This window comes from Nuphar pumila, chromosome 8, assembly GCF_984573655.1.
Source record: "Nuphar pumila chromosome 8, dmNupPumi1.hap1.1, whole genome shotgun sequence".
Classification (NCBI taxonomy): Eukaryota; Viridiplantae; Streptophyta; class Magnoliopsida; order Nymphaeales; family Nymphaeaceae; genus Nuphar; species Nuphar pumila.
Genome location: NC_143256.1, coordinates 18,496,777 through 18,512,814, shown reverse-complemented (window position 1 = coordinate 18,512,814; position 16,038 = coordinate 18,496,777). Strand labels below are relative to the sequence as shown.

Genomic DNA, 16,038 nt, shown 5'->3' with positions numbered 1-16,038 from the left:
AAATATTTAGGTGTATGCATGGCTGATCAGACCGACAAAAGGAGAAGGAAAAAAAAAACACCCAATATAACCCAAAAAAGGCAAAAAACTCACATCAGCAAAATCATATCAAAACACGAACCATTCTGCTATGTTCTTCTAGTCTTCAATCAAAGACAAACTGGAAAGGGTTTTCCTACAAACAAAACAGAGAATTCTTTTGACGAAGACTGCACAGAGCAAGAAATGTAAGGCCACACAACTTGCTTCCAAAACCAAATCAACCATCAATTGCAGTTACGATCCCGTTACTGCTGCACTAATCTCCACACACGAATGCATGCATCTTCACCAGAGCTTACAACAGTGCAATCATCATTGAAAACTAATCCATAAACACCTCCCAAGTGAGCACCCTTTATGGTTATACGACTTGAAGCTGGCTTATCAACTTCATATATAATTATGCTTGTGTCTAGAGATCCCGTAGCAACCATTGTGCTATCAGGAGACCAAGCCACACAATTTATACGAGCAGTATGGTACAACATGTTCTTAAGCTTAACCTGCAGAAGATAGTCAACTGGTTAGTGAGACAAATGTTCAGGAAGTTAAAAATCAAACCTTGGTAATTAACATTACATTTCTAAAAAGGATTAATGCGGAAGGGAAAGGAAGAAAGAGAGATGGACTGTAACGCCCCGGATTTCCAAAACAAAGCTAAGTTAAAATTTTCATGAATTTCTTTTTTTTTTTTTTTTTTTTTTTTCATTGCAGCGGAACTTAGAAAAGCTTTTAGCAGCGGAATAAGACGATAATGAGTCGTCAGTTTTAGAAAACTCCGAGCACGTTGCAGGTATGTGGCCAAGCAACTCATTGACCACCAAAGTGTTCTATTTTATCGAAAACATATGTTTATTACAACACTACTGCTTAGGAAAGCAGTGTAGGTTCAATAAAAAGGAAGCAGTACAACTCTGTCTAGAGAAACCCTGGAACTTGATGCCGCCTTGCTCCGCATATCGCCACGCAGGTTCAACACCTGAAATCCCCATTAAACGGGGTCAGGCACCACTGATGGTCTGGTAAGTAGGCAAACACCTATCTGTTCAACTCAAGTAAATGCATAGACCACTCAGGGTCGCAGTTCGTAATACGACGCTCAAGCCTCCATGACTTAGCGTATATCGCACAAGCCTCATCAGGGCTATGAGTTGAACATCCACGCAAGTCGTCATGACTTCGCATGAGCCTCTTCAGGGCTGTGAGTTAGAATAACCTCTCAAGTCTCTACGACTTAGCCTTGACTTCCTCAGAGTCACGAATGGATGTCTAGCTCAAGCCTTTATGCTTGGCACATCCGTATCCTACGAATCTAAGGACAGCTCTCCGAGCTTCACTTAGTCGTACGGATATCAATGGGGTTCTTTCCCAATCGGTCCAGTAGTATACCGACCATGACACCTTCACAAAGGTTATGCAGGACTGACTCAACAACGTCATCCACTCATACATTCAAAGTAGCGCTGTACCTAAGCTAATGCTTTGTTTCGATAATTGCACCTCCCCCTGGGCTTAGGGGACTCATATCTGGGCGACAACGCGACGATCTGGGGGTTGATTATTCTATGTATTTTAGATACCTCAGAGGCCTGTTGACCCCATCCCCCTAGTAGGACGGTACAGCATACCGGAAGAGATCCTTACTAGGTATCCGAATGCATTCTGCTACTGCAGTAGTTGGGTTCAATCCTTAGATATTTAAGGATAACCACGACCTCCATACCTCTGAGTGACGAAGGCCATCAATGAACTCTATCAGGTTCGGGTGAAATATATGTCACTCAAGGCTGCGCCATCACCGTCTTCCTCGGTGAGAAATTCTGAAAGGGGCCTGCCGGTCTTACAATTACTTGACGAACATTGCATGCCTATAGGGCAGCCTTTGAGAAGTATGTACCCGACCCCAATCAACCACACGGTTTTCACCGTGGAACAAAAGTTTTATTCATATGCATGCTTAACTCTGCTCTCGGCACTTCGGCTTTGACGAGCACTTCACCTCTTTCGGTGGAAACAACACACTCCGGCTCAGCGGCCCTTACGAGTCTGGTTGTCTGATAATTCTCAATGAGCATGCACATGACTCGATCTCTACGGATCGGCTACTCGGCGTATTTTTACGCAACGAGCTCAGGACCTCGTCAAGGCGCTACCACTACTTTGGCGCAACGGCTCTTACAAGTATGATGCCCTTGCAGGTGTCAGGGAGACGAGTCATTCTGACATCGTTCCAACAAAGGGCATCATTGTGCCACTTAACTGGTTTCGGCAGCTCTTCTGCCAACCATTCTGTCAACACCTTCTCTGCTCTACCGGCAGTGGTGCGACGAACCTTTCTACATCGTAGAAGGCATTCTATAACTGGGTAGCACTTCTGCTACGTTCTTTCTGAGCCATTCTTAGCTCCTTCAGGAATTTCAGCAGCACTTCCTCTCTTTTACGGAGAAAGCGTGCGTTTCTTTTATCCGTTTCAGCGGCATCTCCCCTCTTTGGTGGGAAATCGCTACGCTTAACTCGGGAAATGGATGCGCACCGTTGTGCGTACTTTGCATCCATCAAGGTTGCAGGAACCTTGGGCCATAGCTAGGCCATACGTAATTGATTTAGTCTTTACGTAAAGAGCATTTTGCCAAAAGGCGAAGCCTTTCCAATAGGGGCTTCATTCGTCAAGCAGAATCTTGTACGAGGAGCGGTAAGGGAATCGCATGGGCGATTTTGGAGTTGATCTCCGTTTGAACGCTCACTTACGCGCCATATATGTAATATAAGCAGAAGCCTGTGCTTTATACAGCGGCGGCGTAAAGGAAATGCATATACTATTGTTCAGGGTGTGTAACTGAACGAAATATTCTACATATATAACAAAGCAGAAGCCTTGGCATCGTTCGACACGACGGTGTAAGTAAATACATTGCAGAAAGCAGGAGCCTTGGCATCGTTCGACGCGACGGCGTAAGTAAATGCATAATCGGAAGTGCAGTAATCGGAAGTACAGAAAGCAGGGAGCCTTGGCATCATACGACGCGACGGCAAAGGTAAATTACATGGCCTGTGCGATATAAGACGCGTCGGCAGTATCAGCAGATATACACCTAGATCTGTATCCAACGATAGTTACGAGGCGAGCGAGTGAACACCGAAGTGTCCTAGAGGGCTCAACCAAGAACTAGGGTGAGATACTATTTTGAAGAACGCATATACTGCGTATTCGAACATATATATCCGACGATAGTTACGAGGCGAGCGCGTGAACACCGAAGTGTCCTAGAGGGCTCAACCAAGAACTAAAGCAAGATACTACTTCAGAAAGTATATTCTATATACAAACAATCAAATACTTGAGAGAGATGGTTTAATGAAGCGAACTTACTTCAAATCGTGGAAGAAACGGCTCCGGGTTGCTTCTTTGGCTTCGAGCCTTCCTTCGAGAGGTCAGACTAAGTCAGATGAAGCTGACTTAGTTGAGAAAGAGGTAGAGCAGGTCAAGCTACTCAACCTAAGTGGTTTGAACCTAACAGGGTTCAATCCAAGTCAACTGGGTTCAGTAGGTTCGAACTCAGCTCAAGTAGGCTAAGTCTGGGTTCAGAAATCCAAACCGGAATCTGGACCAAAAAGGACTTTGACTTTGACTTTAAACCCAACTAGGTTCAAGTCAAGTCAACTGGGTTTGGACCAGGTCAAGTGGGTTCAGACCCAGGTCAGGTGGGTTAGGACCAGGTCAGGCAGGCTCAGGCTAAGTCAGGCAGGCTCAGACCAGGTCAGGTGGGCTCAGGTGGGCTAGGCTAGGTAGGGGAGGTTTAGGAGAGAGAGAGAAGGCAAGAGAGAGAGGGGGGGTCGATTTTTATGAGAAGAGAGAGAGTGGGGAGGGCTATTTATAGCCCAAGCCCACCTCCTCTTGGGTTTTCTCATGCCCAAACTACCCCCTTGGCTTCTTTTTAATTCCAAGAGGTTCCTTGGTGTGGGGCCCACTTGGATATTCCATGGGATATTTTTGTGGGTCCCACCAGATATTTTCTGAGGAATATTTCTGTGGGTCCCACCAATATTTCCGTGGGTCCCGCAAGAATTTCGGGTTTCCGGCGATTTTTTCCGAAAAACTCTGAGTACGTCATTTTCTTCGTATTGACGTAACTAAGAAAGTTGGCTCGTACGAATCTATTGATTTCGTTTAGTTAGGAAGTTATGGCTTCCCGAGTGTTTGAGCATATATTCGCGATTCGACGAATATCCTAAGTATAACTGGCTCGCAGGAATTGATTCGTTTCGCATTCTGAGAAGAAATGCTATTTTTACCGGTAAATGCCTCATGAATTTTATTCAGATATTTTCTGAAAAATTGCGGGTCTTACATCATTACCCCCTTAAAGGAATTTCGTCCGCGAAATTCAGCTAAGAGTACAAGGTGAAGAGTTCAGGATATTTATCCCGCATATCCGATTCGGGCTCCCAAGTGCAATCATCGACTCCGTGATGTTGCCATCTTACTTTGACAAGTGGAATGACCTTTGTCCTTAGCACTTGCTCCCGTCGGTCCATGATCTCTATTGGCCTTTCTTCCACCGTCATATCCTCCTGGATGTCAATATCTTCATGTTGGATGACGTGGGAAGGGTCGTGAACGTATTTTCTAAGCATTGACACATGAAATACATTGTGTATCTGTGTATACTGCGGTGGCAATGCTACTCTGTAGGCGGTCTCTCCTATCCGGCTCAAAACCTCGAAGGGACCAACGAATCTGGGGCTGAGCTTCCCCTTCTTTCCGAAACGAAACACACTCTTGGTTGGGGAGACCTTGATAAAAACCTTATCTCCAACCGCAAAAGCGAGTTCCCTACGCCGCTGATCGGCGTAGCTCTTCTGTCGACTCTGAGCAGCCAGTAGCTTCTTTCTGATCATGTGGACCTGCTCAGTGTAATGCTGTAACACAATGGGCGAGTCCAAGGTTCGCTCACCCACTTCACCCCAATGGATCGGTGATCTACAGGGTCGTCCATACAAGGCTTCATACGGCGCCATCCCAATGCTAGCGTGGTGGCTATTATTATAAGCAAATTCAGCCAACGCTAGGTGGGAATCCCAATCACCTTTCCATTCCAGCATACAGGCTCTTAGCATATCTTCAAGAGTCTGTATGGTTCGTTCTGATTGCCCATCTGTTTGGGGATGGAATGCTGTACTGAACTTGAGTTTCGTCCCCAGGGCTCTCTGAAGCTGCTCCCAAAAGTGAGAGGTGAACTTCGGGTCACGATCGGATATGATCGAAATCGGCACTCCATGGAGTCTAACGATTTCCCGAATGTAGATCTCTGCCAATCGTTCAGTTGAGTATCGAGTGTTGATTGGCAGGAAGTGAGCAGACTTGGTGAGTCTGTCTACGATCACCCATATTGAGTCATGTTGTCTCTTGGACCGAGGCAATCCAACGATGAAATCCATCGTAATGCCTTCCCATTTCCATTCTGGAATCTCGATCCGTTGCATCTTTCCACCAGGTCGCTGATGTTCGATCTTAACTTGCTGGCAGATCAAACACTTCGAGACAAACGTAGCCACATCACGCTTCATACCCTTCCACCAGTACTTTCTCTGCAAATCTCGGAACATCTTTGTACCCCCAGGGTGGATAGTATATTTGCTACTATGGGCCTCCTGGAGTACTTCCAGTCTTAGCTCAGGGTTATTTGGAACCCAAATTCTTTCTTCCATCCATATTCCTCCATCTTCTTTCAAATGGAAGAAAGTGTTATCTTTTTCAGCACGAGCTTTCAATTCCAAGTACTGGGGATCCTTGAACTGTTCGGCTACGATGCGATCGAGGAACTCAATGTGGATCGTCAAACATGACATTTTGATTCTACCTGAATCAGCCAAAAATGGCTTCCACTTGACGAAATCCTCCATCAACTTCCATTGTCCGGTTAGGCTGGCCAGAGTGCCAACAGTCTTGCGACTAAGGGCATCTGCTACAACATTCGCCTTTCCAGGGTGATAGGAAAGCGTGAATTCATAATCTTTGAGGAATTCCAGCCATCGCCGTTGCCGCATATTGAGTTCTTTTTGAGAAAAGAGGTATTTTAGGCTTTTATGGTCCGACATGACCTCAAATTTCTCTCCATACAGGTAGTGTCGCCAGATTTTAAGCGCGAACACTACCGCGGCAAGCTCCAAGTCGTGGGTTGGATAGTTTTTCTCATGGACCCTCAACTGTCGTGATGCATAGGCGATTACTTTGCCATGCTGCATCAACACACAACCCAGACCTGTTCCTGAGGCATCGGTATATGCCACGAAGCCTCCCTGACCAGAAGGTAAGGTAAGGACAGGGGCAGTGGTAAGCCTCTGTTTGAGAACCTCAAAGCACTCCTTACACTGGTCAGTCCATTCAAACTTGGCTCCCTTTTTAAGTAATTTCGTCATCGGTACGGCGATTCGGGAGAAGTCTTGTATGAACTTCCGATAATATCCGGCAAGTCCAAGGAAGCTACGAACCTCAGTGATATTTTCTGGCTGCTTCCAGTCCATCACAGCTTCCACCTTCGCAGGATCCACTGCGATTCCATCTTTTGAGATCACATGACCAAGGAACATCACTTTATCTAGCCAGAATTCACATTTTGAAAACTTAGCATAGAGTTGGTTATCTTGAAGGGTTTTCAAGACGATTTTCAAGTGCTCCACGTGTTGTTCCTTGTTCTCAGAATATACGAGAATGTCATCAATAAAGACGATGACAAAGCTATCCAAATATGGTCTGAATATCCGGTTCATTAGATCCATAAAGGCAGCAGGCGCATTAGTGAGTCCGAAGGGCATTACTACGAACTCATAATGGCCGTATCTCGTTCTGAAGGCTGTCTTGGGTATATCCTCTTCCTTTACTCTAAGCTGATGGTATCCAGACCTGAGGTCGATCTTGGAGAACACTCTCGCTGTTCTGAGCTGATCGAATAAGTCCTCAATCCGAGGCAATGGGTACTTATTTTTAATGGTTGCCTGGTTAAGCATCCGATAATCGATGCATAACCGAAGGGATCCATCCTTCTTCTTTACAAATAGTACCGGGGCTCCCCATGGTGACATACTTGGTCGGATGAACCCTTGTTCCATCAGTTCTTCCAACTGACACTTCAACTCACTGAGTTCAGCTGGCGCCATTCGATACGGGGCTTTGGATATCGGCGCTGTTCCAGGTAAGGATTGAATTCCAAATTCAACCTCACGAAGTGGCGGAAGTCCTGGCAATTCCTCAGGAAACACATCGGGAAACTCCCGCACTACTTCCAAACTCTCAAGGGGTTGGTCGTTGGATTTTTCCACCGAGAGACTCAACAGGAAGGCCACACCACCCTTCCTAAGGTATTTTTGTACCTTAAGTGCTGATATGAGCCTTTTTTGTGGAACTGGTTTGGATAACCGGTATTCCATCTTAGGTAATCCGGGTCGAGATAGAATCACTCTGCCCTCGCGGCACAGAATCTTGGCATTATTCTGAGCCAACCAATTCATTCCCAGAATGACATCGTACTGTATCATATCGATCAGGATGGCATCAGTAGGCAAGTGTTGCCCTGCTATCTCAATATCCAAATTTTTCACACACCGAATACATTTGGTGCGTGAACCCAACGGGTTATATACTTCGATCATTTTATCAATCGGTTGCACCGAAGCGTGGAGTTGTTCGGTGAAATCGTCAGAGATAAACGTATGAGTAGCACCACAATCAAACAAGACGTAAGCTGCATGTCCATTAACAGGTACGGTGCCTTCAATCAGGTCACCATTTTCGACTTGTTCAGTCGTTACAGCATATACACGACCTGCAGCAGGCCTTTGTTCTACTCTAGGTGGGGGTCGTTGGACTTGTGTTCGTTGTGGTACTTGTTGAGAGGGTCCGGCAGATCCGGCATTCCTCCTCTGCTCATCAATAAGCTTCTTCCTGCATTGTCTTGCAATGTGGCCCACTTTGCCACAGTAGAAGCATCCACCTGTGTCACGTGGACATGGTCCTCTTGCGTGATTAACATGGCATTTTGGGCAGTTTGGGTTGAACTGCAGGTTGTTTGGAGCCATGTTCTGCCTTGGCCTTACAACTTGTTGAGTGTTGTTCCCACCTTGGAACCTTTTCTTCTGAAAGGGTTGTCGTGAACCCTGGCCACTTGGAAACATTCTCTTCTTGTTCCCACCATCAACTATGGGCCTTTTTGCTATGATCACTTTTGATCGCTCCCAATCCACTTGTATTTTTGAAGCTGCTGCCACAGCCGTTTGAAACGTTTGGGGCATGCTGGTGATAACCCGTGACCTTAGCCCTTCTCGCAGTCCATTGATGTACTTGTCGGCCCTTTCTTGGTCGGTCTCAAATAACCGGGAGCAGTACCGTTCAAGATTTTGAAATTTGGTGGTATAGTCAATCAGATTCATGCCACCCTGCTCCAATTCCAGAAACTCCATCTTCTTCTTGTTCCTGGAGTGTAATGGAAAGTAATTATCCATGAAAGCTCTCCGGAAGTCAGTCCAAGGAATGACTTCAACTTCCGAGAACTGGATAATCTTAGTGGTATCCCACCACTTCCGTGCGTTGTCTTTCAGCCGATACGTGCCAAAATTGGTTTTCTTTTCCTCTGGTACTCCCAGTACTAAGAAGGCACGTTCCGTCTCTTCGATCCAACTCTCCGCGAGCTCAGGATCGGCTCTGCCAATGAAAACTGGCGGGTCAAGCTTGAGGAACTTCTCATAAGTTACTCCTCCCAGGTGCTCGTTTCGTGGTGCGACTGGTTCTGGCCTCGTTTCACGGATGGCGGTAACCAGGTTGTTGAGTGTCTCTAACAGGAATCCTTGCGTATGAGACTCCTCGCTTGGTATGGTTCTCCTCGTCGTAGGAGCCATTTATCTATGCACACACAAGCACTTGTTTTTAGTTTCTCGATGTATATGAAGAAGTAAAAGCTTTATTTACTTAATATACATCACATTTACACAAGCATTGCCTTAAACAAAACGTCATGCCGCACTGGCAGACTTTAGGCAATGAGAAACTATATACATGAGTCTACTGACTCCAAAACATCACCAGTCTCTTTAAGACTTGGATTTCTTTGATGAAGACGAACTCCAAAAGGTCCATCTATTGCCACATGGCCTTGGTGCAGGCACTACTAGCTTTGGCTTGGGCGGCACTTCCGCACTAGCAAGCGAATACTGGGGATATATGAGAGACTCCAGTCCACTTTCCCAGTTAGCAAGATCAAGACTCTGGGAGTCTGGAATAAGGATTGGCGAACAGAAAGAATCTCCTCTTTTGTTCCTGCCATTTAAGCTCGGCATATGTGATGCCGGATGGTAGCTTGGCGAGTGATAGACTTCTGCAGGGAAGTTCAAATCAAAATCCCTCAGCCTTGGTAATTCATCAAAAGATGTTGGGGTATGGTTGCTCCCAACACTAGAGTGATGCGGTCCACTGACACGCGAAGTCTCATCCCTGAGACCCTTTGAAGCCCGCCGACCCATATCGGCGGTATATTTCCTTTGGCATTCGTTGGCGGAATGCCCATCTTCGCCACAGTATTGGCAGTCTTGGACTTCATACGGGCATATCCACTCATCGTGCATGACCTTGCAGCGATAGCAATATCCACGCGAGTCATGAGTTGCCATCTATACAAAGATGCACCCAGATCAGAACAAAAGTATAAAAACATATACTTACAGTGCGATATCGGTACCATGACGGATCTTGAACCAGGTTTCTCAGACTCATGCTCTGATACCAATTCTGTAACGCCCCGGATTTCCAAAACAAAGCTAAGTTAAAATTTTCATGAATTTCTTTTTTTTTTTTTTTTTTTTTTTTCATTGCAGCGGAACTTAGAAAAGCTTTTAGCAGCGGAATAAGACGATAATGAGTCGTCAGTTTTAGAAAACTCCGAGCACGTTGCAGGTATGTGGCCAAGCAACTCATTGACCACCAAAGTGTTCTATTTTATCGAAAACATATGTTTATTACAACACTACTGCTTAGGAAAGCAGTGTAGGTTCAATAAAAAGGAAGCAGTACAACTCTGTCTAGAGAAACCCTGGAACTTGATGCCGCCTTGCTCCGCATATCGCCACGCAGGTTCAACACCTGAAATCCCCATTAAACGGGGTCAGGCACCACTGATGGTCTGGTAAGTAGGCAAACACCTATCTGTTCAACTCAAGTAAATGCATAGACCACTCAGGGTCGCAGTTCGTAATACGACGCTCAAGCCTCCATGACTTAGCGTATATCGCACAAGCCTCATCAGAGCTATGAGTTGAACATCCACGCAAGTCGTCATGACTTCGCATGAGCCTCTTCAGGGCTGTGAGTTAGAATAACCTCTCAAGTCTCTACGACTTAGCCTTGACTTCCTCAGAGTCACGAATGGATGTCTAGCTCAAGCCTTTATGCTTGGCACATCCGTATCCTACGAATCTAAGGACAGCTCTCCGAGCTTCACTTAGTCGTACGGATATCAATGGGGTTCTTTCCCAATCGGTCCAGTAGTATACCGACCATGACACCTTCACAAAGGTTATGCAGGACTGACTCAACAACGTCATCCACTCATACATTCAAAGTAGCGCTGTACCTAAGCTAATGCTTTGTTTCGATAATTGCACCTCCCCCTGGGCTTAGGGGACTCATATCTGGGCGACAACGCGACGATCTGGGGGTTGATTATTCTATGTATTTTAGATACCCCAGAAGCCTGTTGACCCCATCCCCCTAGTAGGACGGTACAGCATACCGGAAGAGATCCTTACTAGGTATCCGAATGCATTCTGCTACTGCAGTAGTTGGGTTCAATCCTTAGATATTTAAGGATAACCACGACCTCCATACCTCTGAGTGACGAAGGCCATCAATGAACTCTATCAGGTTCGGGTGAAATATATGTCACTCAAGGCTGCGCCATCACCGTCTTCCTCGGTGAGAAATTCTGAAAGGGGCCTGCCGGTCTTACAATTACTTGACGAACATTGCATGCCTATAGGGCAGCCTTTGAGAAGTATGTACCCGACCCCAATCAACCACACGGTTTTCACCGTGGAACAAAAGTTTTATTCATATGCATGCTTAACTCTGCTCTCGGCACTTCGGCTTTGACGAGCACTTCACCTCTTTCGGTGGAAACAACACACTCCGGCTCAGCGGCCCTTACGAGTCTGGTTGTCTGATAATTCTCAATGAGCATGCACATGACTCGATCTCTACGGATCGGCTACTCGGCGTATTTTTACGCAACGAGCTCAGGACCTCGTCAAGGCGCTACCACTACTTTGGCGCAACGGCTCTTACAAGTATGATGCCCTTGCAGGTGTCAGGGAGACGAGTCATTCTGACATCGTTCCAACAAAGGGCATCATTGTGCCACTTAACTGGTTTCGGCAGCTCTTCTGCCAACCATTCTGTCAACACCTTCTCTGCTCTACCGGCAGTGGTGCGACGAACCTTTCTACATCGTAGAAGGCATTCTATAACTGGGTAGCACTTCTGCTACGTTCTTTCTGAGCCATTCTTAGCTCCTTCAGGAATTTCAGCAGCACTTCCTCTCTTTTACGGAGAAAGCGTGCGTTTCTTTTATCCGTTTCAGCGGCATCTCCCCTCTTTGGTGGGAAATCGCTACGCTTAACTCGGGAAATGGATGCGCACCGTTGTGCGTACTTTGCATCCATCAAGGTTGCAGGAACCTTGGGCCATAGCTAGGCCATACGTAATTGATTTAGTCTTTACGTAAAGAGCATTTTGCCAAAAGGCGAAGCCTTTCCAATAGGGGCTTCATTCGTCAAGCAGAATCTTGTACGAGGAGCGGTAAGGGAATCGCATGGGCGATTTTGGAGTTGATCTCCGTTTGAACGCTCACTTACGCGCCATATATGTAATATAAGCAGAAGCCTGTGCTTTATACAGCGGCGGCGTAAAGAAAATGCATATACTATTGTTCAGGGTGTGTAACTGAACGAAATATTCTACATATATAACAAAGCAGAAGCCTTGGCATCGTTCGACGCGACGGCGTAAGTAAATACATTGCAGAAAGCAGGAGCCTTGGCATCGTTCGACGCGACGGCGTAAGTAAATGCATAATCGGAAGTGCAGTAATCGGAAGTACAGAAAGCAGGGAGCCTTGGCATCATACGACGCGACGGCAAAGGTAAATTACATGGCCTGTGCGATATAAGACGCGTCGGCAGTATCAGCAGATATACACCTAGATCTGTATCCAACGATAGTTACGAGGCGAGCGAGTGAACACCGAAGTGTCCTAGAGGGCTCAACCAAGAACTAGGGTGAGATACTATTTTGAAGAACGCATATACTGCGTATTCGAACATATATATCCGACGATAGTTACGAGGCGAGCGCGTGAACACCGAAGTGTCCTAGAGGGCTCAACCAAGAACTAAAGCAAGATACTACTTCAGAAAGTATATTCTATATACAAACAATCAAATACTTGAGAGAGATGGTTTAATGAAGCGAACTTACTTCAAATCGTGGAAGAAACGGCTCCGGGTTGCTTCTTTGGCTTCGAGCCTTCCTTCGAGAGGTCAGACTAAGTCAGATGAAGCTGACTTAGTTGAGAAAGAGGTAGAGCAGGTCAAGCTACTCAACCTAAGTGGTTTGAACCTAACAGGGTTCAATCCAAGTCAACTGGGTTCAGTAGGTTCGAACTCAGCTCAAGTAGGCTAAGTCTGGGTTCAGAAATCCAAACCGGAATCTGGACCAAAAAGGACTTTGACTTTGACTTTAAACCCAACTAGGTTCAAGTCAAGTCAACTGGGTTTGGACCAGGTCAAGTGGGTTCAGACCCAGGTCAGGTGGGTTAGGACCAGGTCAGGCAGGCTCAGGCTAAGTCAGGCAGGCTCAGACCAGGTCAGGTGGGCTCAGGTGGGCTAGGCTAGGTAGGGGAGGTTTAGGAGAGAGAGAGAAGGCAAGAGAGAGAGGGGGGGTCGATTTTTATGAGAAGAGAGAGAGTGGGGAGGGCTATTTATAGCCCAAGCCCACCTCCTCTTGGGTTTTCTCATGCCCAAACTACCCCCTTGGCTTCTTTTTAATTCCAAGAGGTTCCTTGGTGTGGGGCCCACTTGGATATTCCATGGGATATTTTTGTGGGTCCCACCAGATATTTTCTGAGGAATATTTCTGTGGGTCCCACCAATATTTCCGTGGGTCCCGCAAGAATTTCGGGTTTCCGGCGATTTTTTCCGAAAAACTCTGAGTACGCCATTTTCTTCGTATTGACGTAACTAAGAAAGTTGGCTCGTACGAATCTATTGATTTCGTTTAGTTAGGAAGTTATGGCTTCCCGAGTGTTTGAGCATATATTCGCGATTCGACGAATATCCTAAGTATAACTGGCTCGCAGGAATTGATTCGTTTCGCATTCTGAGAAGAAATGCTATTTTTACCGGTAAATGCCTCATGAATTTTATTCAGATATTTTCTGAAAAATTGCGGGTCTTACATGGACTATGCAAATGGGAACCAAAAAGTTAGAAGTATGAACAACTTAAATATAGTGACAAAATCTATCAAAAATAAAGAAAAAAAAAACATGGATGAAGCATGACAGCCTTCCACTACTTTAATGTGTGTAAAAAGAATTTAGGAAACAAAAAGAAAATTAAAAAACCATATAGGATTTACATTATGCCTGATAAATTGAACCATGGCATTTTGCTATGTCACATGGGTGCGGGTGCGGGTGCGACACGGGTGCGGCGCAATTTCAAAAATTTTGGACACGGGGACTCGGCTATATATATATATAATTCTAGTAAACAATTAAAATTAAGTAGCCAAAACTATGACCTTAATTTTTTCGAAAGTTTCAATTTGGCATTCCCATTTCTTTATGGTAGTTCTTAAGCTAGCTTTTCTAATACTTATGAAACTAGTATTTTTTTAAACTGGAAAAGCATTTATTTAGCTATCTCAAATGGTTGGGTTACCTTTTATCGTGTTTTATATATATTTTTACATAAGTTGTGACTTGTGAAACAGTCACACAGACTGTGCACACAGTCTGTGCAATGCAGTCTGTGACTGTGCAGACTGTGCACAGTCACACAGACTGTGTGCAATGACTGTGCAGTTGCAGTTGCACAGTTTGTGACTGTGCAACTGCATGCATTGCACAGTCTGGTTATATATTAAAAAAAAAGATATATAAAAATTGTTTTTTTTTGTTTTTTGTCTTAAAAATGGACATTTTTGGACTCGGTCAAAGTTGACCGAGTCCAAAATGTGGACGGACGCGGCCTGGACTCGTTGACCGAGTCTGACTCGGCGTTGACCGAGTCCGGGCCGAGTCCGAAGCCGCACCCGTGTCGGGGCGTGTCGACTCGGGTGCGGCACCTCCCTAGCCGAGTCCGTGTGACATAGGCATTTTGTAGTCTAGGAAAACAAGGGTAATTATAATACCGCACACAAGGCCATAAATGCTTAAGAATTTTCAAGCTTTTTGGATCTAGAATGCCATTGACATACAATAGAATGAATGTCTACTACATTTTTCATAACAGGGATATTGCGCCAAATCAATTCATTCTAGGTCTTGATTGCTTTGTCACCTTCTCATGAAAATCCAGAACATGCAATTAATAGCAAAGTACACCATTATTATCAAAACTGGTATTTGTCTTATGCACCACAATTTGCTTTGTAATCCCATTGTTGCTTAAAGCTAAACTTATGGTCCCCAATAGTAATATTCCTGCTTATTGCTGATCTCCAATCTTTACTGGGCTCCTCCTTTTCCCAGTTCCTTCAACTTGCTTCATGTCAAATTTTTTGTGTTCTGTAATTTCGGACAGCTTGTAACATGCCCATTCTATCCCTGACAATGCTCATCTTTCTGTTTAATTAACTCTTAAGGACAAGATGTAAGGATACGTGGCATTTCTTCAATATGTGTTTTTATTTTTGCTTTACGTAACATGCATTAGTATTGTATCATTGTCATCAATGGCTCGGGTAATTGATTTGTAGTACCAGTTGGAGTCACACTATCTCAACCGGGCCATATTCAGGCAAACCTAGCTTGACTAATAAAAAAGAATTAACTCAATCGTAGTGAGGATTAATCTATTATGAGAGATCATCCCATGTGATTAATGACTTGGGACATCAACCTGTTGTAGTTGGAATATTCATTTTCTCTTTCCTATTTCATTGAGTCAAATTGAAATGACAAAAATTGACACAGAATTAGAGCAACCATGACGAAGTGATCTATTAATCTCATCTTCATGCTTTTTCCTCTAATCTTCTAACCTCTTTCTTCTCTATGGATTTAATATTTTTCAGAAGATTTCTTTGTTTTGAATGTTAAATTTTAAAACACTTACTGGAATCATAGGCAGATCTGATTGTTAGCTTTAAACAAATCTGGAATCTAACTTGTTTTTTGGTCCCATAGGCTTGGGTGAAGGGGATAAATGGATTGGTACGTGGAAATGGTAGCTCTATCTCAGCTGGTGGTGTGGTTGGCTGGAACCAAATAATCAAATCTTCAAGGGAGTACGACCTTGCAAAGGGGGGTGATTGAATTGGTAATTAAGTTTATGGTTCAAATCAAGCTTGCAAAGGGGTCAAGCTGAGGTTCCAGACTGACTTATGGTCCAGGGATGTAACTCTTGCTGAAAGATATCCACCATTTTTTCACATAAACAGAGATAACAGCATACATGTAAGTGAATGTTGGAAAGGAAGAGCTAGTTAGTTCACTGAATTCAGAAGGAATTTCACGGAGCAAGAGGTAGAAGATTGGTTTTGGTTATGGCTATTGGATTTTTAGGCCCATGGAAAATTTCTGACAGCGAGAATTCCTTATATGGAAATGTGACGGATGTGTTATGTTCTCTATAGCTTCATTTAGCCATGCTTTTGGCTGTAAAGATGTAGACCACTTTCCAAATGACACCGTCCAGGGTTTCCATCCCTCTCCTACAGCCAAGATA

General features: G+C 44.8%; 1 protein-coding gene across 1 annotated transcript in view; it reads right to left on the bottom strand.

The window, feature by feature from the left end:
* Positions 1 to 287: 287 nt before the first annotated feature.
* The window catches only part of LOC149829708 (actin-interacting protein 1-2-like), a 33,511-nt gene continuing 17,760 nt past the window's right edge, over positions 288 to 16,038 (bottom strand). Inside the window, exon 5 of the mRNA XM_090015270.1 lies at positions 288 to 545. Coding sequence (XP_089871396.1) covers positions 288 to 545 — 258 coding nt within the window. The remainder of the gene's footprint in view (positions 546 to 16,038) is intronic.